Source organism: Hemicordylus capensis, chromosome 15 (genome assembly GCF_027244095.1).
Source record: "Hemicordylus capensis ecotype Gifberg chromosome 15, rHemCap1.1.pri, whole genome shotgun sequence".
Taxonomy (NCBI): domain Eukaryota; kingdom Metazoa; phylum Chordata; class Lepidosauria; order Squamata; family Cordylidae; genus Hemicordylus; species Hemicordylus capensis.
The window spans coordinates 4471085-4496064 of record NC_069671.1 but is presented as its reverse complement, the minus strand read 5'-3'; the positions used below and the strand labels follow the sequence as shown (position 1 = coordinate 4496064).

At 51.9% G+C, this 24980-nt stretch overlaps 1 protein-coding gene across 2 annotated transcripts; it reads right to left on the bottom strand.

Annotated features, from left to right (window-relative positions):
- Positions 1-543: 543 nt before the first annotated feature.
- PRODH (proline dehydrogenase 1) lies at positions 544-24980 on the bottom strand. 2 transcript variants are annotated; one of them, XM_053279789.1, is made up of 14 exons: positions 24586-24980; positions 21838-22046; positions 14740-14774; positions 13413-13556; positions 12937-13001; positions 12624-12740; positions 11600-11679; positions 10716-10797; positions 8113-8205; positions 7388-7534; positions 5694-5869; positions 4608-4706; positions 3977-4065; positions 544-3567 (listed from the first exon to the last, which is right to left on the bottom strand). In XM_053279789.1, the coding sequence occupies exons 1-14, from the start codon at positions 24928-24930 to the stop codon at positions 3374-3376; spliced, it is 1875 nt and encodes a 624-aa protein (XP_053135764.1). In that variant the 5' UTR covers positions 24931-24980; the 3' UTR covers positions 544-3373. The 2 variants fall into 2 exon arrangements, with proteins under 2 accessions (XP_053135764.1, XP_053135765.1); XM_053279790.1 differs by lacking the exon at positions 24586-24980 and adding an exon at positions 24409-24543.

Below are 24980 nucleotides of genomic sequence, written 5' to 3'. Positions count from 1 at the left end.
GTCCAAAATGCAGCGGCTAGGTTGGTCTCCGGGGTTTCTCGGAGAGACCATATCATGCCTGTTTTAAAGCAATTGCATTTGGCTACCAATAGGTTTCCAGGCAAAATACAAAGTGCTGGCAACGACTTTTAAAGTAGTTTTCTAACCAGCCTTCAAAAGAGCCCTTAAGACACATTTTTAGAAGCCTGGCTCTTTGTAATCTTTAAATGGTTTTACACTGCTGTTTTTAAGAGTGTTTTATTTTGTCTTTATTGTGCTTCTTCTTGTGAACCGCCTGGAGCCTCTGGAGTCAGGTGGTATATAAATTAAATAAGTGATAAAATAAATGACGTACCACGAGCATTCAGGAAACAAGCCCACGACAAAGCCTCAGTGGTTTTAAGAGCAAAAGGGAGTCGGTTGGCAATGTGAAAACAAATGGCACAGGACACAATGAAACCACAATTTGCCTACCTGTGACTTCCGTTTTATGTATCTGACCAACTGAAAAGGACAATTTGGGGGTACCAACTAATCACTGGGAAATAAACAAGGGGCAGGTAATTAGATGAAAGGTTCCCCAAGATTTATTTTTATTTATTTACTTACACATTTTTATATCGCCCCAAACTTACGCCTCTGGGCAGTTTACAACAAAATAAAAACAAAATAAAACATTAGTTAAAACAAAAATGAAAAGTTTAAGACATTACAACAATTTAAAGTTCTTTAAAAGAATATTTTAAAACAGCATTAAAACCATTAAAACAATATTAATTAAAAGTCTGGGTGAACAGATGCGTCTTTAAAGACTTTTAAAAAGCTGTCAGAGATGGGGAGGCTCTTATTTCACTAGGGAGCGCATTCCAAAGCCTCGGGGCAGCAACGGAGAAGGCCCGTCCCTGAGTGGCCACCAGACGAGTCAGTGGCAAATGCAGACGGACCTCTCCTGATGATCTCAGTGGGCGGTGGGGTTCATGACGAAGACGATGTTCTCTTCAATACCCAGGGCCCAAGCTGTTTAGGGCTTTATAGGTTATGACCAACACCTTGTATTTTGCCTGGAAACATATCGGCAGCCAGTGTAGCTCGTTCAATACGGGAATAATATGGTCTCTCCGAGATGACCCAGAGACCAACCTGGCTGCTGCATTCTGGACCAACTGTAATTTCCGGACTACATACAAGGGCAGCCCCACATAGAACGCATTGCAGTAATCCAGCCTGGAAGTGACCAGCAGATGTACCACTGTCCTGAGGTCACTCACCTCAAGAAACGGACACAGCCGACGTGAAGATGCAGGGGCGGATTAATCTTTTGCCATCTATAGGCAGCAAAATATTTGCCGCCCCAGAGACAAAAGGGCGAAATTGCTCACTCTGCCTCATTTGCGAATAAGCTGAGCTTGAGTGAAGACCACTTTCGCCGCCATCCTCCAGTACCCGACCTCACCTCCACTCCTGTGATGGTTTAGGAGGCAGGCAGAATCTCCGCCACTACACAGTGACATTTTAAAAAGGTTTTAAGAAACAGAATTAAGTTGTCCTCTAAGATGCCGCCCCCCAGGATTTGCCACCATAGGCAGGTGCCTATATTGCCTATGTGGTAATCCGCCATTGCCAAGATGGGGTACAAAAATAAGGTGAAGGCAGCTGCTCCTTTCCCCTCTTTCTGATATTTGAGTTAGCTTGTGTGTTTGACTCATTGACTATTGGCATCTTGAGCTCTCGGATTAATCCTATGTGGTCACAAGACTGCCACATTGTAAACTGCTCAAACCTGGTGAGAATAAAGTTCTTGTCTCGATAACTTGTGGATTGCCTTGCCTCCTGGGGTCAGTGGGCAACAAATGAACACCCCTAGACTTCCGATTCCCTGTGGGATAATTTCCCTAAAAACCCCAAAGAAGAGGAATTACAGACTTGAAGGCGCTTGGCTGAGCTGATTGAGAAAGGCTTTCAACGCTGGCTTGCCTGCATCTCTTCTGCCCTCTAGGGGCAAAAAGCCATCATTTCAGTTTCATTCAATAATGCTATGCAATTTTCCAAGCGAGGAGAAATTCAACTAATCAAGAGAATAGCTCTCATCGTGCTTCTGCCAGAAGCACAGATCATATCGAGCAATGATGTGTTCAGAACGCCTCATGCACAGCATAAGGATCTGGGCCAGTACCCAGCTGCCATCTTATTTATTTAAAATATTTATACCCAGCCCCTCCGGTACACTACTGCTCGGGGCGGCTCACAACATTAATAAAAAGATACAGTGTAAAATAAGGTTAATAAAGTTAACCACATTTAAGTTAAAAACCAGGCTAAAATCACATTTAAAAATCACATCCCACCCCAAAACGATGTTATTTTAAAAGCTAAAAACGAAGAATAAAAACTAATAAACAGAGATGAAACATTGAAAAGCCTCTTTTAAAAGGTGAGTTTTCCATTTTTTTAAAACACCGAGGGAGCATGGCGAAGCTCCAGGGAGGGCGTTCCAAAGCCGTGGGGCCACAAGTGAAAAGGCTCTGTCTCTAGCCCTCACCAACCGGATCTCTGTTAGTGGTAAGGCCACGAGCAGGGCCTGAGACGATGAACGGAGGGCCCTGGCAGGTTCCTATGGGCGAATGTGGTCCGACAGGTACCCCTTCCCATAACTACACATGCTTTGAACTAATCCACACGGCACCAGCTCCCAAGACAAACCCTGACTCACACTCCACTGGGGACCAAGCCCTTCCACCATAAAACTATTGCCCCTTCCGCAGACATGCAACACCACATTGCTATTTCTGTAATCTCTTTATTTGGAACTCTGCTGTCTCCACACTGGACACCATCACTGACAGGAAACCTGAGAGCCGTGAGGGGCCCTTGGAAGGAGATTGTCCCTAAATGCACAAACGGCTTGGTGTAAAAACCTCACAAGCTAAACAGCAGGAGGGAGAAATGGGCAGGCTCCATGCCGGAGCAGAAGGAAGACGTTTACAGCTTGTGTATATACGAGCCACAGCACGGAAGGCACCAAGATCTGGATGCTATCAATAGCCATTGACAAGCTGGGGGAGCCTTGGCATTTGGGAGCCCAGAGGCATTTCGACGTTGGCATTTGGGAGCCCAGAGGCATTTCGACGTTGGCATTTGGGAGCCCAGAGGCATTTCGACGTTGGCATTTGGGAGCCCAGAGGCATTTCGACGTTGGCATTTGGGAGCCCAGAGGCATTTCGACGTTGGCATTTGGGAGCCCAGAGGCATTTCGACGTTGGCATTTGGGAGCCCAGAGGCATTTCGACGTTGGCATTTGGGAGCCCAGAGGCATTTCGACGTTGGCATTTGGGAGCCCAGAGGCATTTCGACGTTTGCCGTTCCCTTAATTCAGCTGGGACATTGGAGAATGGGGTTACGACAGGCTGGGACTTGAGAGAAGGGTGCCGGAGAGAAGCCGCCTCTTGAGTTCCATCCAGAGAAGATCTTGCTCCTCCTTTGCCCTCTGCATGAAGCCTTGATTCTCCTGGGCTCTCCTGGACAGGTACGGAAGCACTTCATTCACAGGCCCGTAGGGGACATATTTGTATACTGGGAACCCAGCCTGACCTGGAGGCAGGGGTGGGGGAGATGGAAAAAGAATCCAGATCATCATCCGATCGCAAATACAGGGCTCTGCAGAGTGCTGTACTAAAAGGTGTTGGACAAATAAGGATTCACAGTGCTTAGTTATTTATCCAACAGCCCCATGGGCAACACACAAGCTTTGACTATCCCACACTCAATGGGGCATCTCAGAATCAATGTGGGAAGGGCTTTCTAAAGGTTGATAATCTGAAAACCACTGGCCTAAAGAAGCTCAGCTTGCAAATTATTCCAGAGTGTCTCCGATGCAAGGGAACAGTTGCTCGTCCTCTCTGCTAAGAGGACACAACACACAGCAAAGGCTTTAAACAAAGAGAAAAGATCGGGTTGCGGTTCTCAGCGATGTGTCTCGGCCACCTCCATCCGGACTTACCTAGGGGGAAGGTGATCTGGTCACACATTCCCAAGAGCTGTCCAAAGTAGATCTTTTTCTCCGAGGGGTGGATCCCAAGCTCGGACATCCTGAAAAATGTAGGGAAGTTAGTCTGTATCTCTGCGAATACGACAAATATTTATATTCAACTTTCCAACAAAGGTTAAATAAATTAAGTAAGTAAATAAATAAAATGGCTCCCTGTTGCCAAAGGAATTACAATCTAAAATAGAAACATAAGACAGATCCCAGCCACAGCCACCGGAGGGATGCTGTGCTGGGGACGGATAGGGCCAGTTGGTCTCCCCCTGCTCAATAAAGAGAATCACCGCTTTAGAAAGGTGCCTCTTTGCTCAGTTAGCGGGGGCGCTAGCCACTGGGATCAAACTTTTGCCTTCCCCACCCAAGCAGGCTCTGCCAACTCTCTTCATAAAGGGATTTCCCAACCTTGGTCCCCAGAGATTGGACTACAACTCCCATCGTCCACTCCCTGCAGGCTAGGGATGATAGGAGTTGTAGTCCAACACCACCTTCAAGGCTGGAAACTCTTGCCCTAAGACTCCACGCCAGGCTTAAAGGAAGAAGCTGCCTCTTGCCGGGAGGCAGAAGTGGTCCGGGGTCACCCCAATACCTGCGAATGGTGAACTTGACTGTGTTTTCATTGTGAGAAGCCACCATCACGTTGGCCTTCCAGTTGTAGCGGATTTCTTCGAGGATGTAGTCCAGGCATCTACAAGGAATGCAACACAAGGAAGAGGATGGGCAAATAGAGAGGTTTTATCTGCATCAGGAAGCCACCTAATGGCGCAGCGGGGAAATGACTTGAGTAGCAAGCCAGAGGTTGCAGGTTCAAATCCCCACTGGTATTATATCGGGCAGCAGCAAGATGCTGAAAGGCATCATCTCATACTGCGCGGGAGGAGGCAATGGTCAACCCCTCCTGTGTTCTACCAAAGACAACTACAGGGCTCTGTGGGCACCACAAGTCGACACCGACTCGACGGCACACCTTTACCTTTTAGTCATTAGATCACAGCAAAGCTAAAACTTCCATGGATGTTTGGAAGGAGGAACATAGGATGCTGCCACAAACTGAGTCAGATCATTGACCCACCTAGCTCAGCATTGTCTACCCAGACTGGCAGCGGCTTCTCCAAGTTTGCGGGCAGGAGTCTCTCTCAGCCCTACTTTGGAGATGCTGCCAAGAAGGGAACTTGGAATCTTTTGCATGCAAGCAGGTAGGTGTTCTTCCCCATCCCCTGAGGGGAATGCCTTAAGTAGGGATGCGCGTGAACCGGTTCGGCGGCCATTTTAAGGGCAGCTGAACCGGTTCCAAGGGCCGAAAGTTAGGAAGGTTTGGCGGCGGGGGGGGGGGTTGGGTTACCTTTAAGGATCGGGGAGGGTGCTCTTACCCTCCTCGCCGCATTTCCCCCACCAGCGCTGTACTTAAAAAAATGGCCGCCTGGGGCTGCAGCGTACCTCCTTGCCGCCCTGGTGTGCGTCGGACCGGAAGTGCCCGATGCACGTGTGTGCGCGCGACATGCACACCGGGCACTTCTGGTCCGACGCACACCAGGGCGGGAAGGAGGTATGCAGCCACCCCATGGGCCCGTTTTCAAGCAGAGTGCTGGTGGGGGAAATGTGGTGGTGGGGAAGCACCCTCCTCGATTCTTAAAGATAACCCTGCCCCCCCCCATGGTACCTATGGTACTCCCACCTGTGGTACATGTCGCTGGTCTCTTGGTAGGTGGCGTTGATGGGGTCCTCGTAGCCCACTTCGGCCGCCCGGATGCGCTCCTGCTCCATGTAGGCCCCTCTCACCAGCTTGGCTCCAAAATGCCAGCCTTCCCGGCGGGAGAGCTCCACGTCCACGGTCACATTGTCGTAAGCATCCTGCTCAGTGGGAGAGAAAATGGGTGTGAGGGTGTTGGGTACTCCGGAGGGAGAAGAGCAAAAAAGGGAACTTACTCAAGCCCCAAGTTATTTCACACGACTTAGCTGCCCATTCACGCAAGGGGTCCCAGGTGTTGGACTACAGCTACCACCACCACCACATCCGGTGGCAGAGAGTTCCACAGATTAATTATGTACTGTGTGGGAAAAGGCACTTCCTTTTGTCAGTCCTACATTTTTTGGCAATCAGTTTCATGGGATGACCCCTGGTCATGAGAGAGAAGCTAGGGGTGTTAGGGGTAGCTAGGGATGTTAGCAAGGGATACACCAAGTGGAAGCTACGGATGTTAAGGTGGTAGTGGTGGCGGCGAGGGATAAGGAACCAGAGACACGGAGAGTAAACATGAAGATAGTGCATGGTCATTTATGAAAAACATTTAGGTCTTGGACACTCAGACTGGGTCGAATCAATTCGAATTTGAATCTATTTACACAGCCCTAGCGAATATCCACCAATCTTCCCTGTCCCTTTCTCCTAGGATTTTGGCTCAGTTCTACCAGGCATGGAAACTGCAATGCTGTACCCAAGGCCACAAAAACCACCTAAGCTTATAACAAATCTATAGTGTGGCCACATTTGGAGATACAGTTCTGGCCACTGTATCTTAGGAAGGACATTGTACAGGTGCAGAAGAGGGCAACCAAGATGATCAGGGACCTGGAGCATCTTTCTTATCAAGCAAGGCTACAGCATCTGGGGCTCTTTAGTCTGGAAAAGAGGCCACTATGGGGAGACATAACCGAGGTACATAAAATTATGCATGGAGTAGAGAGAGTGGACAGAGAGAAATTTGCCTCCCTCTCTCACAACACCAGAACCAGGGGCCGTCCCATGAAACTGAAGGCTGGGAAATTCAGGACCAACCAGAGGACTTTTCGCACAGCACATAATCTATGGAATTCTCTGCCACAGGATGTAGTGATGGCCAACTGCTTGGATGGCTTTAAACAGGGGCTTATTCGACAAATAAGTACTTTTACAATAAGTATTTTTTCACACAACGCATAATCGACTTGTGGAATTCTCTGCCACAAGATGGGGTGACAGCCAACAACCTGGATGGCTTGAAGAAAGGTTTGGATAACTTCATGGAGGAGAGGTCTATCAACGGCTACTAGTCGGAGGGCTACAGGCCACCTCCAGCCTCAAAGGCAGGATGCCTCTTGAGTACCAGTTGCAGGGGAGTAACAGCAAGAGAGAGGGCATGCCCTCAACTCCTGCCTGTAGGCTTCCAGCAGCATCCGGTGGGCCACTGTGCAAAACAGGATGCTAGACTGGATGGGCCTTGGGCCTGATCCAGCAGGGCTGCTCTTATGTAACCATATTTTCAGGGGTTGCAGGCAGGCCAAAGCAGGCAGATGAAAGCCAAGGAACACAAAAGCTAAGGAGTTTGTCCCCACAAATCCAGGGGAGCATCACTCGGCCCCAACCCCACCTTCAGCACATGGTTGCCTCACCTTTAAGTAGCACTGGTAGGTGTTGAAGACGGCTGCTTTCTCCTGGTTGAATTTCCGCTGCATCTCCAGAGTGAGGCGGCTGATGGCCGGCTGGAAGTAGGTCTGCTCTGCGTCCACCATCAACCGCACGCCCGTCTTTACGGCTTTCTGAACGCAAAGAAGCAGAGCAGGTTAGCGGGGCACGGAGATCTCTGCCCCATTAGGAGCAGCGCCATGATACCCTCATAAGAACCGCCTAGGGAGGTGTGATCCATTCAGTCCTAAGAGTTTTCGGCAAACTCACGGAGGAAGCGACATCCAGCCCCGGGCGCCTTTCCATGAGAGCTAAACAGAGCCTCCAGACACAGAGGCAGTCTATCTCAAAAATGCCAGTGGCTAGAGGCCAACAATGGCTATTGCCTTCATGCCCAGCTTTGAGCTTCTAGAAACTGCTTGCTAGCCACTCTTGGAAAAAGGATGCTGAGCAAGATCAAACGTTGGTTGATTCAGCCAGGCAAAACTTGCGTTCTCAGTAGTGACCATATTTATTATATTTATATTTTATATATTTTGTATATCCATATTTATACAGGGCTTCTTTCATGCATAATGGGCTTTGCATGGAGGAGAGCTGGTCTTGTGGTAGCAAGCATGAATTGTCTCCTTTGCTAAGCAGGGCCTATCTTGGTTGACATTTGCATGGGTATCCCTGGAAAAAGGGAACACCCCCCGACCCCATGACCAACCTTGGCCAGGACATCCATCCGCTGCAGCATTCTCTTCATCTGCATCTCTTCTTCCCTGGTGAAGCGAGACAGCAGTGGCTCCAGCTGCCCCGTCTGGAAGGAGAAAAGTCCCCACATTGTTTAACATCTTCCCCATTTTAGCCCGAACAACCACCCTGCGAGGTAGGCCAGGCTGAGCAAAAGTGGAAACCACTCTTAGCAAGCTTCGGGGCTCAAATCCAATCAAGCAACCCCACTCCACATCCAATTCTCCCCAAACTCACCCCATCTGCTTTATGAAAGGAGCCCAGGACCTGGACACCTGTGTCCACTTTGGAACCTGCAGTTCCACCCAGTCCCTAAACTTGCCATCAAGCAAGTTCCCGGGCTAACCGGGCAAAGAGGCACCTTTTAAAAGTGGTGATTCTCTTTTATTTACCAGGGAGTTATTCACAGCACATGGCTTCAAGCTTCGGGGTAAATGTTGAGCGAAGCCACTTCGAACTCCACTCGCGGCATGGAGGGAAGCAGCCCCTCCCCTCTGCCCTCAGGTTTTGTTTTGAAACAAGTTCACATGGCACGCCTCCGTGTTTTCCTTCTAGCCAATGGGGAGAGGGGAGAGAGCTTCCTAAAGAGCAATACCTGCATTTGTAAAGAGAACTTCCCTCTTATGTTAATGATTCTACCTCAGTGCCTCTCTCTATTTGCTCTGGTGTTTTCAGAAAAAGTAGCTTAAAACCAGCATTTTAAAAATCCGGAAATACGTCGAGATGAGCTAGAACTTGCTTCACGAAGACTGATTTGTGTGTGGAGTAGGTCCAAGAATCTCGAAGGGACTTCGGGGTAAGTTTGGCTGGTGTGTGAACACACATACTCTCTTCCGAAGGAGATTTGGGGTAGAAGCCCTGTCTGTAAAGCCTCCTGGGGGAGAGCGACTGGCCCTATCCATCCCCAGCACAGCATCCCTCCAGTGCAGGGATTCTCAACGTGTGGGTCCCCAGAAGTAATTGGACTTCAACTCCCATAATTCCTACCAAAGGCCACTGGGGCTGGGGATTATGGGAGCTGAAGTCCAATAACATCTGGGTACCCACACAATTGAGAAGCCCTGCTCCAGTGGCTGTTGCGGGTGTCCATCTGATTTCTTTTTTTTTAAGATTGGGAGCCCTTTGGGGGCAGGGAGCCACTTGATTTATTCATTTCTCTCTATGCAAACCACTTTGTTGAAAAGCGGTATGATCAATATCTGTCATATTCGTATGCAAGGCAGCTGCAGGTTGCAGTTCTCCAGAGGACCTGCAGGTGGCAGCACAAAAGGCACCCCCCCCAAACCCCCCCCCCACAAAAAACCAAAAACAAAACATGGGTTCCTCAGAGGTCTTTGGACATTGTGGCACGGTATGATGCACGTCCAACTACTTCTGGGGTCCAAAGAACCCCAAAGTATTGGCTGACAGAGTGATTCCATTTTTTTAGAGCAGCAAGGCAGGGGAGAGAGAATGGGACCCAAGGGGAATGCCCCCGTTCCCAGAGTAGGAGGGCACCCCCGGTCTTGAGCTTTGCCAGCTAGCTGAGGCAAGCACGGCTCCTCTGTTTGGGGCGTCCCAGCTTTGCAAGCAGGCGGCCCCAGGTTCAACCTGAAGCAGCATCTCCAAGGAGAACGGAGACCTTCCCCCGGCTGAAAACCCAGATAGCTGCTGCCAGTCCGTGCAGATCACAGTGAACCAGATGGGACCACCACCTGGCCCAGTAGGCAGCAGTAAAATTAAACCTTGTTTAGTTGTTTTAATCTCTGTGTTATTGCAAACCACCCAGAGTTTGGGGTAGTATATATATATGTGTGTGTGTGTGTGTGTGTGTGTGTGTGTATGTATTTTATATATACACACACACACACACACACACACACACACAAATATATATAAATAAAATAAAATAAAATAAAAATTGGATTTCTGTACTGCCCTTCCAAAAATGGCTCAGGGCGGTTTACACAGAGAAATAATAAATAAATAAGATGGCTCCCTGTCCCCAAAGGGCTCGCAATCTAAAAAGAAACGTAAGGTAGACGCCAGCAACAGTCCCTGGAGGTCCTGTGCTGGGGGTGGAGAGGGCCAGTTACTCTCCTCCTGCTAAATAAAAGAGAATCACCACATTCAAAGGTGCTTCTTTGCCAAGTTAGCAGGGTTGAATTAATATGTGATTATTATATATTAATATATATGTGAATTAAACAAACAAGTCCAGGGAGAGTGCTCATAAGAGGCAGGCTTAGGGCAGAGCAGGGCAGGGGCCGATAAGAGCTCCCCACTCCTGCCTGTCTCTCAGCTGGACCGGAGAGATTACAGCAAGGCTGGTGCGCCCACTGTTAACTGCAGGCGGCTTGCCTCGAGCGCTGAGCACCACTGGTGAGCTCAGGACCCCCAGTCACCACAAGCAGCCAGATAGCCGTTCTCTAGACTCAACAAAGAGCAGGTGCTTTTATAGAGTTCCGTAAACAAAGAGGTCTCTGCCCCAAGAAGCTTGTAGTTCCAAACTTCTGCTGTGGCAGAGACATCTCCACAGCCACTGGGAAACCCCTGCTTCTCTGCCAGTCCACCCGCCGTTCCGCCCTGCCTGTTTACCTCCATGTTGGGGATGAGGAGCAATTTGGAGATCTCAGTCCGGGTGTCAATCAAGCTGTTCCAGTCCAGGAGGTCCACGGTTCTGTCGAGCAGGTGGGAAAATTCGGTCAGCTTGGCAGGGTCAGGTCTTGGGGAGTTCCAGGGGCAGAGAAAAGCAACACCCCTCCATTCCCCAGAGGGCTTCCCAGCTCAGGGATCAGGAGTTCCTCTAGGAACATAGGCTGCTGCCATATACTGCGTCAGGCCATTGGTCTATCTAGCTCAGTAGTGTCTACACAGACTGGCAGCAGCTTCTCCAAAGTTGCAGGCAGGAGTCTCTCTCGTCTCAGCCCTCTCTTGAAGATGCTGCCAGGGAGGGAACTTGGAACCTTTTGCATGTAAGCAGGCAGATGCTCTTCCCAGAGTAGCCCCTTCCCCTAAGGGGAATCTCTTACAGGGCTCACATGTGGTCTCCCATTTAAATGCACACCAGGGCAGATCCTACTTAGCAAAGGGGACAATCCATGCTGGCTACCACAAGACCAGCTCTCCTCCCTCTCCCAGAGAGGAGAGCTGGTCTTGTGGTAGCAAGCATGACTTGTCCCCTTAGCTTAGCAGGGTCTGCCCTGGTTGCATATAAATGGGAGACTAGAAGTGTGAGCCCTGGAAGATATTCCCCTCAGGGGACGGAGCCGCTCTGGGAAGAGCATCTAGGTTCCAAGTTCCCTCCCCGGCAGCATCTCCAAGATAGGGCTGAGAGAGATTCCTGCCTGCAACCTTGGAGAAGCCGCTGCCAGTCAGTGTAGACAACGCTGAGCTAGATGGACCGAGGGTCTGACTCAGTATGTGGCAGCTTCCTAGGCTCCCCTGTTCCAGAGCGCACACCTCGCCCAGAGGGAGCTTACCCAGACACGCCCAGCTTCTCGCCCGTGAACCAGTGCTGGCTCTCTGCTTTGGTGGCGATCCCCAACTTGGCCAGGGCCTCCTGCATGGAAACAAGAGCGACCCGGCTTAAACTTTAACTTCCCCCAGACTTAAGAGAGTCGAACCGAACTCCAACCCAGCTCCAAAAATCCAGCCCAGAGACGTTTCCCCAGAGAAACAGAATTGGAACCTAAAATTTTTGGGTGGCCTTGAAACAGAAGCAAATCCCTGAAACCAGAAGATCTCAGACTTTGGTCCCTCCAATTTTTTTTTTTTGGACTACAACTCCCATCAGGCCATTGCGTCTGGGGTGGATGGGAGTTGTAGTCCAATATCACGTGAGGACCCAACGCTGAAACTCCTGTGTTAACAGATGCTGCAGGGAGAAAGTGTGCACTCCACCCGGCTTTGCTTGCCTGTCACTCATATGGGAGAGAAAAGAATGCAAACAACACCCTGATGGATTGGACCCAAGGTCCATCTTGTTTCCAAAAATGGCCAGGCAGATACCTCCAGGGAAAGCCCACCAGCAGGGCATGGAGGCAACAGCTCCCAGTTCTCAAAGGTATACTGCCTCTAAACATGGAAGTTCTGTTCAGCCATCAGAGCTCACAGCTGCTTGGGATTTTGTGAGGGGCTTTCAATTCAAAATCTAAAGGAAAGGTTCAAGGCTGAGCCTTTGTCTGAGGAAAAGGAAGGGAGGCTGGGCTTGGAACCCAGGCACTTTCGTTGGGTAGTGGTTAGTGTGTTGAGCCGGGGAGACCCGAGTTCAAATCCCTATGCAGACATGAAATTCACCGGGTGACTCTGGGCCACTTGACTCCCAGCCTTGCCTACCTCACAGGGTTGTTGTGGGGATAAACTCAACTATGCACCCCGCTCTGCACTCTTTGGGAGAAGAGCGGGAGAGAGATGTAAAACGGGATGCCATGAAACGCTGCCCTCGATCTCACTCCTTCTGGCCAGGTGAGGCACCCACCTGCCCGGGGCCGGAGGGCGACTCACCTGCAACTTCTCCACCTCCAGCTTGGTCTCCAGGGCCGCCAGCCCCACCTTGCCCTGCTCCGCAGCCAGGAGATGGAAGAACCGACGCCACTTGACCAGCACCTCCGAGAACAGCAGCTGGAGACAGGCAGGCAGGGAGAACAGAGAGGAGGTGAGCGCCCCCTGCAGGCGGGCCGGGCACTTTTTTGGGGGGGGGGAGCTCCCACAGCACTTAGGGACCCCGGCTGAGGGTCAGGGTTGCTCCTCCTCTGCAAACGAAAGCCGCACCGGAGCACCAGGGGGACCGACGCAACGCGCCCGGGGTTTTGCTTACCAAGAACTGTGGCCTCCCCAGCGCTGTCAGTTTAATGGCAGAGAAGCCATCCTGGGAACTGCCACCTACAGAGGGCAGAGAAGGCGCTGAGCATCAAGCCCCAAGATGCCCCAAGCCCCGTCAGCAGGCGAGCAGTGGGGGCTGGCCCCTCCCTCCCAGAGGGGCATCTCCGGCTAGGGCGGAACCTTGGAGAAGCCGCTGCCAGTCAGTGTAGACAATCCTGAGCTAGACGGACCAAGGGTCTGACTCTGCAGACGGCAGCTCCCTATGCAGAGGCCAACGTCCCCTCGTTTCTGCCATGCGCAGCAAACGTCCCGGTGCCGATGCCCCAGATTATTTGACTGGAAATGCTGGGATTGAATTGGGGACGGTCCTGCTGTTCTCTGGTGGCTGCCGCCGCCTATGCCAAGTTTCAGGAGGAGGGGCTAAGACAAGTGTGCTAGAAAGATTCTGTGCTCCGATGCCCTGCTGCCTACCTGAGGCTTCGATACATTTCAGGAAGGTGTCCATGTGCCGGTCACATTTGGCTTCATCTGCATAGAAGTAGGTCCGGGCGCTGATGACCCTGTCCCGCCGGTCTCCGAACCGACGGTGAGCGCTGTAGCGTTTCTCTCTTTGCTCTGCGGAAGGGGAGAGCTGGAAGTGAGCAAAGCAAGTAAGACGGCCCTGCCTTGAGCCTCAGGACCCGATCCAAGGCAAGGCGGACATCCGGGCTTGCGAGAGCGAAAGTAAAGCGTGCTGTCGAATCGGTCTTGACTCGTGGTGCCCACAGAGCCCTGTGGTTGTCTTTGGTAGAATACAGGAGGGGTTGACCGTTGCCTCCTCCCATGCAGTGTGAGATGATGCCTTTCAGCATCTTCCTATTTCACTGCTGCCCCATATAGGTGTTTCCCATAGTGTGGGAAACATACCAGCAGGGATTCGAACCAGCAACCTCTGGCTTGCTAGTCAAGTTATTTCCCCTGCTGCACCATTAAGTGGCTCTGCCTTTTAACTGGAACTCAAGATCCTCCACTGGGGCCCAGAAGTTTTCCCACCCGGGGCTTCTAAAGCCCTTTAGCCTGCATTTCCTCCAGAATGGAGGGTGTGCGTTCACATACCAGGCAGATTTACTCAAGTCCCCGAGAGCAATCGGGGAGAGATTCACACACGATTCGGGGTTTTCACTGCATGTTAGAGTGCAGCCTGGTTTATATGCGAGGTTAAAAAAAAAATCAACTTCTTTGGATAACTGAGCTCATAGTAAAGCCTCCCAGAAAACTGGTGGTTAAAACCTGCTGTGTGGAGAACTCTCAGGTTCAGAAGGGCGGCTCAGAAGGTCACAGCCAGCTCCCTCCCCACATCTTTGAACCATATGACCTGAATATCCACATTCACATCTGCATTCCAGTTACTACCGATCTGGGGTTCTAGCCCAGAGCTCTCAAACTGCCTTGCAAAGATGCCTGAAAACCTAGGCGGGGGGGGGGGAGTGCTCCCATTTTACAGATTTGGAACACTGAGGCTGGCGGAAAAATGAACAGCAAAAAGGCCAGGATGCTTGCAATGTCTGTGCAACAGTAACATTTTTATATCTGGATGCAAAAGAGGGTGTGTGTGTGTGAGCGCGCGCCCAAACTTGAACCCCCAGACATTGCGGGCCCTTCGCCATAGGGGCTGATGGGAATTGTAGTCCAGAAGACCCACCTTTGAGCCCCCCTTGTTTGAGCCCCGTTGCATTTTTAGCATGCACAAATCCCTGCACTGGTTAACAGCCAAGCTCCGCTGGTGCCTGGAGACCAGCACAAAATTCCAAATACTTACTGCCTGTCTCCTTCTCAAATGCAGATGTACAGGAGCTGAAAAGAAGAACAAGAGGTACCTTAATCCCTGCTACTTGAATGGAGTGCACTGCTTTTGAATGGGAAATGACCTGGTAAGGTGGACCTAGTACTCAGCACTTAAGGGGATAGGGCCCATTGTCCCCTTAGCTAAGCAGGGTCTGCCCTGGTTGCATATGAATGGGAGACTAGAAGTGTGAGCACTGCAAGATATTCCCCTCTTAGGGGATGGAGCCACTCTGGGAAGAGCAGAAGGTCCCAAGTTCCCTCCCTGGCAGCATCTCCAAGATAGGACAACATTTTTTTTTATAGGACAAGATTTTTTTATTGAACCAACAAACTACCAAAGCATACAGTACGTTGCCTGAGAGAGATTCCTGCCTGCAACCTGGGAGAAGCTGCTGCCAGTCTGTGTAGACAATACTGAGCTAGATAGACCAAGGGTCTGACTCAGTATATGGCAGCTTCCAATGTTCCTAATTCTGAGCTAGATGGACTCAGGTTCTGACTCAGCGAGGCAGCTTCCTACGTTCCCTATGTTCAGCAGAAGGCAACTTCCAGTTCAGGGAAACAAATCCAGCCCTACTGAGGGGCAGTGTTCCCTCTAACAGGGATTCCCAGATGTTGCGGACTACAACTCTCAGGATCCCCAAGCAAAAGCCATTGCAGTTGAGAATTCTGGGAGTTGTAGTCCACAACATCTGGGAATGCCTGTTAGAGGGAACCCTGGTCTGCATCCAGGATTCTGGCAGCCCGTGTTGCTTGCAATGCTGGAGCAGCTCCAGCATGAAAGGGTTAAAGGAGCTACACCCCGCCCCCAACCCGCAGATCAGCTTAGCTCAAGTTCATTGGCCTTAAGCTTGCAAAAGGAGAGCCCAGCAGAAGCCGGATCCTGTCCATTCTCCCAAGAGGCTGTCGCTCAACTCGGGGTGGGGAGAGAATCTCCCTTTCTTTGCAGCCTGACTCTATAAACTGAGCAAAGAGGCACCTTTCAAAGCGGTGATTCCCTTACATTTAGCAGGGGGAGAGCAACTGGCCCTCTCCAACCCCAGCACAGCACCCCTCCAGTGGCTGTTGCTGGTGTCGATCCTATGTTTCTTTTTTAGATTGTAGCCTTTGGGGACAGGGAATCATCTTGTTTGTTATTTGTTTATCTTTCTATGTAAACTGCGTTGCCAACTTTGGTTGGAAAGCGATACATAAATAATAGTAGTAGTAGTTAAGAGATGCGTGTTTCATCGCAGATTGCTGCATATGCAGCCTCCGGCCCCTTGGATCCGGTCTTCTCAGGGGTCCTCAAACTTGGTTCCCCAGATGATGGACTACAACTCCCATCATCCCCAGATGCAATGGCCAAAGACCCTTGGGAGTCATAGTCCAACAACATCTGGGGAAGCAAGTTGAAGAATCCCTGGCTTAATTTCTAAAATGGAACACAGGAACATAGGAAGCTGCCATATATTGAGTGAGACCATTGGTCTATCTAGCCCAGTATTGTCTTCACAGACTGGCAGCAGCTTCTCCAAGGTTGCAGGCAGGAATCTCTCTCAGCCCTGTCTTGGAGATGCTGCCAGGGAGGGAACTTGGAGCCTAGATGCTCTTCCCAGAGCAGCTCCATCCCCTGAGGGGAATCTCTTACAGTGCTCACATGGGAACATTTAAAGGGTGACTTTGCATTCCTGGAGAGAGCTAAATGCAGAGGAAACTCACAATTTTAAGAACACCTATTCCGTGGGGCAGGGCTGCACAACTCAGGCTCCCTAGCTGATTCAGGACTACAACTTCCATCATCCTCAGCCACAGTGGCCAACAGGTAAATAAATAATAATAATAATTATTATTATTACATTTATATCCCACTCTTCCTCCAAGGAGCCCAGAGCGGTGTACTACAGACTTGAGTTTCTCCTCACAACAACCCTGTGAAGTAGGTTAGGCGGAGAGAGAAGTGACTGGCCCAGAGTCACCCAGCTAGTCTCATGGCTGAATGAGGATTTGAACTCGGGTCTCCCCGGTCCTAGTCCAGCACTCTAACCACTACACCACAGGAGGGCCAAAGCTGTTCAGCCCTACCACGGGGAGACTCCCAATGGGCCAGGAGGGTGGAACTGATCACTTTGCCAGGAAGAAAGTGCAGGTGGCTGGAAAATTAAAGCACCCTCCACCCCTGGGCCAAAATGCCTGGTTTATTCAACAAAACCACCCACACTGAATTAGAGATGAAGCTACCAGAAGAGCACATTGGACACCACACAGTTGGCAACCTTAAGCAGAAGCCCCCCCCCCCACCCACCAAACACACCCCGAGGAGGCGACAGCTGGGTGCCATAGTGGAAGAATCCTAGAACAGAATGTTTAGAGTTGGCACTGGGTCCCTCGGAGGACATCTAGTCCAACCCCTACTCAGTGCAACCCAAGTCTCGACCCGCAGGCCAGAATCCATGGCAATGTCTCCTGCACAAGCCCCCCCCCCAATTGAATAGGAGCTTGGCAGGGGCTCTTCAGCGCTTCCCCAGAGAGAAGAATGCAGAGCCTGCCAGGAACTGTGTTCTAAATATATAAAACAGAGCAAACCCCTTGCTGAGGACAGACAGTTTCTGTTCTAGAAATTTCTGTCCTAGGCTAGAATGCAAACCAAGGGGCCCCAGTTCTGGCGGAGCAGAAGCGAGGGGAAGAAAGAGAAAGGAAAGGGGAAGCCGGAGGCAGCTGTTCCAATAAGGCGCCTCGATCCGGTGCCCAGCAGGGCTTCGTATTCCTGGCAGAGGCCTTGTTGACATAACAGCTCTGCCTCCCCGGCAGCCAATCCGGCTGAAGGGGAAGGAGGTCCACAGCCAATCAGACCGCCTGGGCGCTCAAGGGGCTGGGGCTTTTTTTTTGGCAGGCCACGAGCTGCACATTGCGTACAGAGCAGAGGGAATGCAAGACCAGTTGCTGCGTGGCCTTCCTCCCCACAAAGGGGGTGTGTGTGTGTGCTGCTCCGGTTTCATGCAAGGCGACTTCCTCGACACCCATCTCAGTTTCGCGTTTGCAAAAGACGCAGCCGGCAACACATGACAAACGCACAGGATCACTCCCCCGGGTGGACACACAGCAGGAGCTGTGGGTGTGCACGGAACCGGCTGGTCCAGTCCGGTTCGAGCCTGAACCGGACCCGAACCGGAGCAGTTCGGGCCGGCACCCCCTCGAAACCCCCGGGGTTTGGTCTGGGGGGGGGGAGTGTTTCACGAGTTTTTAAAATTTTTTTTTTACACTTACCCCCTCGAAGGGGAGGGGGGTCCAGCGGAGGTTCCCCTCCTCCTGCCAGCCTCCCTTATTTAAGAAATCAGCCGTTCGGCCGCTCTTTGGCCTTTCTTCCTGGTGTGGTGGCCCTTTCGGAGGCCATCACGCCTGCACAATGGGCCTCTGCTTGGCCTGGCATGACCCCACGGACACCCCCCCCCCCGCCGCCGCCTCAGACAACCTTCGTGGACCCCCTGCCACCTCAGACATCTCCCCTAGAGGGGGTGAATATATATATTTTTTAATTTTAAAAAACCCTCCAAAATGTGTGAACCCCCCCAGGGGCGGGGTTCGGTCCAGGGTCGCACCGAAGGGGGTGGTTCGGTTCGACTTCGAACAGTCAAACCGAACCGGTTCGGCGTCGAACACATTCAATGTCGAACCTGTTTGCACATCCCTAGGAGGTGGCTGGGATCGGTGTGGGTCCTCAATGCGCAAGAACACAGCAGGAGAGAGAAAAGAAGGGCTGTAACTTGTGCTATATCACACACCTTGCATGCTCCAGACGCTGTTGGACTACAACTCCCATCATCCCAGCCATAATGACCGAAAGCCCTTGGGAGTTGTAGTCCAACAATATCTGGGGACCCTGCCTTAATAGGCGCCACAAGAGGAAAAGGCAATTCAGAAGTCCCACACAGGAAATCGCCTGGTAGAACCACCTTTGGGGGACTCAAGCACCAGCATCTCAATTCCTCTAAAACAGGGGTAGGCAACCTTGGCCCCTCCAGCTGCTAAACTACAACTTCCACAACATTTATTGTGGCTGATGGGAGTTGTAGTTCAGCAACACCTGGAGGAACCTTGGTTAGAAACCGCTGAGCTAACTGAATGCTCAGTTCGGAGAGCCGGGTTCAAATTCCGACTCGGCCACTAACACAGCCAATCAACAGAATGTTTTCTGTTCTCCAACGTCAGTAGCGAGTGGTTCATAACCATCAGCTGTCACTTTCCACGTAGAAGTAACAGCACATCCTGTTCCACTCAGAAGGAAGACGCTTTTCCTAGAGGCCTGGACTAGAAACTTGAGACGTCGTAACCCTACATGGTCCTCCTCCGTGACTGGAAGGGAATGTGAGAGCTGGTCAAAAGTTTAGTCTGTTTCACTTTCCCTTAGGAACATAGGAAGCTGCCTTCTACTGAGTCAGCCCCTTCGTCCATCGAACTCAGTGTTGTCTACACTGACTGGCAGCAGCTTCTCCAAGGTTGCAGGCAGGAGTCTCTCTCTCAGCCCTATCTGGAGATGCTGCCAGGGAGGGAAGTTGGAACCTAGGAGCAAAAACAAATGCGATGAATATTTATATACCACTTCTTCAACAGCAGTTCCCAAAGTGGTTTACAAATAAATAAATAAATAAATAAATAATTTAAAAAAGGGGGACCTTCAAGGTTCTTTCCAATGCTAAACATTATGTTCTAGACTGGGAATTATGGGAGTTGAAGTCCAAGAACATCTGGGGGCCCAATGTTGAGGATCCCTGCACTATGGCACGTAGCTGTCACCTCCTTGGGGTGTGTGTGTGTGTGGGGCTTTTGCTTAAGGTTGCCAACTGTCTGGAGTCTGATGTGCTCTTCTGGTAGCTTTGTCTCTAATTCACTGTTGGTGGTTTTGTTGAATAAACCAGGCATTTTGACCAGTCCCCAAAGAGGTCACAGTTTTAAAAAGAAACCTAAGAGCGACACCAGCAACAGCCACTGGAGGAATGCTGTGCTGGGGACGGAGAGGGCCAGTTGCTCTCCCCCTGCTCAGTAAAGAGAATCACCACGTTTAAAAGGTGCCTCTTTGATCAGTTAGCAAACTAACACCACAGTCCTATATATGTTTACTCAGAACCAAGTCTCCTGTTCTTCAATGGAACTTACTCCCAGGAAAATGTGCAAAGATATCCAGCCCATTCTGGCCTTCCATCGAGGCAGGGGCTCCCAACTTGGATTCCCAGTTGGACTACAACTCCCATCATCTCCAGCCACAATGGATGATGGGAGTTGGGATCCCCCCCGGGGGAATCCCTGCCCAAATGCAAGGAATTGCATTTGGCTGCAGAGGGTGCCAAGAACCCTGCAAGACCCCCTCGGGCCCCCCAGGGGCTCATTGGAAGCAAAAGGGAAACCACGGCCAGACAGTTGGGGTCTGGATCCTCAACATCTCTCGGGAACTCCTCAAGCAGACAAGCCCCGGCCATGGAATACAGCCGCACTGAGCCTGCACGGATCCTTCTCCTCCCAGTTTGCCTGAAAGGACGGGTTTGAGAGGAAGAGATCGCCGGGAAGACGACACCCACGAGAGCAAGCACAAACTTGGCCTTTGGGCATTGTTGGAATAGTTCTATGAAGACGTCCTTTGCATCGCCCCAAATATGGGAGCCAGCCAGCCAGACACTCCCTTCCTGGGCTCTGGCGGCCTTGGGCGATACGCATCCCAGAAGCCGGTTCTTCGCCTCGTAAGGGGCAGCTCTGTCCTGCTTTCAGCTGCCTGCGAGGAGGAAGCCACGGCCATAAATCGGACCGGAATGTCAACATCTCCGTCCCTCGCTCTGACATGCACAGAGCCGGGATGGGGGTGGAAACAGCTGGCAATCTGCCCTTGACCACTAGGAAAGCCAGAGACCAGCACCTCCCTCGTCCACCCCCAAGGCAGCATGCGAGGGGGAAGTGTGTGTGTGTGTGACATTTCCTCACTCTCCAAGCCATTGCAACAGCTGTTCCAGCTAGTCACTTGACAGAGACAGGGACGCAGACAGGCCTCGGGTGATGGAGTCACAAATCCAGAAGTGCCTGACAGCCACAACCCACGGCCACACGCCCATCCCTAGGGGCACCCCCTCACTTAGATAAATGCAATAATTGGAGGGGGGGGGGTTCTGTTACAAGAAGTGAAGGGCCATGCAGATCAGTGGTCCACCCACCTGAGTTCCTCCAGATGTCGCTGCACGACAACTCCCAGGGAAGCGGGGAGTTGTAGTTGGGCAACATCTGGAGGAACCCAGGTGGAGGACCCGCTGGTGAAGACGCTAGGAAATGCACTAGAACAAATGACAAGGATTGCCCACTGAGATGCATTGGTTCCTCCGAATGGCCATCGGAATGCCTGGAATTTCCGATTCGGTAATGCAATGCAGTCCATGGCCATTCGGAAGGAAACAGCGCATTTCAGGGGGCATTCTTTGCCACTCATTTTATGATGTCCTGACACTAGTCCACCGTAGGATTTGCATGCCGATGGTCCCAAGTTCAATCCCTGGCAGCATGTCCAGGAAGGGCTGGAAAAGACTCCTGCCTGAAACCACCGAGAGCCGCTGCCAGTCAGTGTAGACCAGGGATGCTCAACATTGGGTCCCCAGATGTTATTGGACTTCAAGTCCCATAATCCCTAGTCCCAGATTGGGGATTATGGGAGTTCAAGTCCAATAACATCTGGGGACCCAACGCTGAGAATCCCTGATATAGACCAGGGTTTCTTAACTTTGAGGCCTCAGATGTTGCTGGACTACAACTCCCAGAATCCCCAGCCACAAAGGCCACGTCTGGGGATTCTGGGAGTTGTAGTCCAACAACATCTGGGTGCCTAAGGTTAAGAAATCCTGGTGTAGACAATACAGAGTTAGCTCGACTCGGGATAAAGCCACTTATGTTCCTAGGACAAGAAGAATGGCAATCAACGGTTGGAATAGCAAGAGCAGCCGATGATTTCCATGTTGGAAGCCAAGGGCTCTGTGCCCCTGCTGAGACCCTGGAGGGAAAAATAATAATCCCGGGAGAGCATCCCTGCCCAGCCACCAGGAAAGATCCAGAAGCCGCTTACTCCAGTTCCTTCTTCTCCGCTTCCTCGGTGGTCAGGTCTTCTTCCACGCTGTAGTCCAGCACAGAGCCCACGCCGCAGGCACGGTGACGCCGGACGAGGGGCTTGATGGCCTCTTGGTCCTCCCCAGCCACAAACTGGCCATAGAAGGTCATCTTCATCAGTTTCTCAAAGAGCCACTGGCCAAGCAGCTTGCGGCTGACGCTCATTAGCTGCAAGAAGCCAAGTCAGGCCGTGAGGAGGCGGCTCTCCCGGTCCAAACAGGCAGGTCTCGAAGGCCCTGCTCAAACTGCCGGTTTACACAGAATGGAAGAACCCAAGAACAGCCCTGCTGGATCCGACCCAAGGCCCCGGGGTGGCCAACCGGAGACTAGGGAAGTGCAAACCGGTTGGATTTGGAACCGGTTTGCGTGATCACGCAAATGGCCCATATGTGTGGCAGCCCCCAAAACGGCCCCTGCATGCAGAAAGCTGAAACAGCCCTGGAGATGCCCCCCTGCAGCTGTTGAGCACCCAAAAGCCGCTGCAGCCGCCAGCAGGGGTAAAGAATTCATTATTTTACTGTATCTTAATGCCCCCTGCCACCCTCGAACCGGGCCAAAACGGACTCGAATTCGAGCCAGCGCACGGTTCGAGGGGACAAAACAGGACTTGCCCAGTCCGGTTCGGACCCAAACCGAACCGGGCAAACTGGTTGTGTACTTGAGGCTCCACAGCTGTTGGACTTCAGCCTTCATCATCCCCGGTCACAATTTATTGTAGCTGCAGATGGGAGCTCTAGTCTAACAGCGGAAGAGCCTCAGGTTGACCACCTCTGGCCTATCTAATCTATCTACAACCTATCGAAAAAACGTTTTTGCTTGTGATGTCTCCCCTCCACAATATTTTGGGCTGCAGGCCTGGGGGAAGAGAAGCTCAGCCTCCCTCAAAAGTTGTCATGAGGACAGGATACGAATACGACAAATATTTATATACTGCTTTCCAACAAAAAGTCCCCAAAGTGGTTTACATAGGTATGAAAAAATAAATAAAGGGCATCCCCCCACACCCCCAAAGGGCTCACAATTTAAAAAAAGAAACATCGCATCAACACCAGCAACAGCCACCGGAGGGATGTTGTGCTGGGGATGGAGAGGGCCAGTTGCTCTCCTCCTGCTAAATACACAAGGTTCACCACTTTAAAAAAGTGCCGCTTTGCTCAATTAGCAGCAGACTAGCTGAGCCAAGTTAGATAAAGGCTGCACAGCCTTTTGTGGACCAAGGGCAATCCAGGAAAACCAGCCCGGAGTCGCCTCCTGCAATTTCTTTGCCAGGGGGACCTTGCTGTCACTGTTACCCCAGCTGGCCTCAGAGGCACAAATAGGTGCTCAGTCACTGCAGGCAAGCATCCCATTTCCAACGGCAGCTGCCTGGAGGTGTCTGGGAAACTCAAGTCTGAAAGTGGCGATGGCCAGCCACTCTTTGCTCTGATATGTTGGGGTATAGTGTCACTGAAGGCAGAAGATCCATTTTGGGCTTAGGGCCAATACACCTTTCTATGAATTTGTCTATTTTTAAAGGCTATCCAAGCAAGGGCTTGAGGCAGTGAGTTCCACAAGCCAGCCAGCTCTTTTTGCAAGCAGTGGAAAGAAGAAGCAGCAAAAAGGGAACCTCTTTAGTGTGAGGTGTTTATAAACTCTATAGGTTTTTTTTTTTTTAAAGGAGAATAATCTTTCCATGGGGTGGATAAAAAAATGGACAAGAGGCAAGGGACATGCTTGAAAGGGCTGCCTGTAATTCCTTTTAACCAAATACCCCAGGGGTGGCCAACCCCCGAGGCTCTCCAGCTGCTGCTGGACTACAACTCCCATCAGCCCCTGCTGCAATGTCTGGCAAGTTGGGCAAGATGGGCATTGTAGCCTGACAGCTGGAGAGCCTCAGGCCGGCCATCTCAAAACACACCTGTATAAGCACACCCACCAAAGCAGCAGCCCCTAAACACTCTCATCTCCCCTCTATTAGTTAGAGAAGGGATTCCTCATTTTTGAGCCCCACCCCTGTGATGTGTTGGACTACAACTCCCATCATCCACAGCTGCAACGACCAAAGCAGCTGGGAACGCTAGGAGTCCTGTCCCTGCAGCTGGGGATGCTAGGAGCTGTAGTCTAATGACATCTGACAACTCAAGATGGGGAACTCAGAGATCCTGGTTGCAATGCCACACCTGTCCAGCAGAAGTTGCTCCTGTGAGCCCCTTGGAGGACTCAGCCATACTCTGCACCCCGACCCCCAACCACCAGACTAATCTCAAACCGCCCCCCCCGCGCCACGGGTGGCACCCAAAATGTTACTCGCGAAGAGTTCAGTGGGACGACTACTCCGGAGCAACTTCACGATGGGGCCACCGCTTGGGGGAGGGGGGGAGCATCCTCAGACTTGCAGAAGGTCTCAGGTTCAAATCCTGCCAGCCTCTCCAGGTACGGCGGGGAGAACAAGGCCTCCTGCCTGCAACCTTGGAGGGTCGCTGCCAGCCAGGGCAGACAACGCTGAGGCTGATGGAGCCAAGGTCTGACTCGGTCGAAAGCCGCACCCTACCTTCCTAGAGGAGGGTGGTCTCTGCCTGCCTGCGCCGCTGATCGCAGGGCGAATGACATCACAAATACCCCTAACGGGAACCCCGCGTGGAGGCGGCCGCCAGGAGCGCAGCGCGCGGAGCATCCCGCGCCAGGCGGAGGAGAGCCCTTCCGCGGCAGGCTTCGGCGCCTCACTCACCTGCTCGGCGTGCGCCACCAGCGGCCCCAGAGAGCAGAGCCGCAGCACCAGCAGCCCCCGCGCCAGCTCCGCGCTGCTCTTGCTGCGGAAGGCCTCCTGCGCGTCCGCGAAGTCCACCGCCGCCGGGGCCGGCTGCGGCGGCGGGCGGCTGCGGGGCTCGGCGCCGGCAAGGGACGGAGCAGCAGCCGCGGCTGCCAGCGCTGGGGACGGAGACGCCGGCGCGGCATCCCCGGGCGGAGGCGGCTCCCGAGCCGGCGCAGCGGCGGAGGAGCGCGGACAGCTCCGCAGGACCCAGGTCCGGGCTGCGCGCAGCGCCAGCTTGGAGCTCCTGCAACGCCCAGACATCCTCGCAGCTGGCAGTGAGGATGAGGCTGGTGATGCAAAGGGGAGAGGCG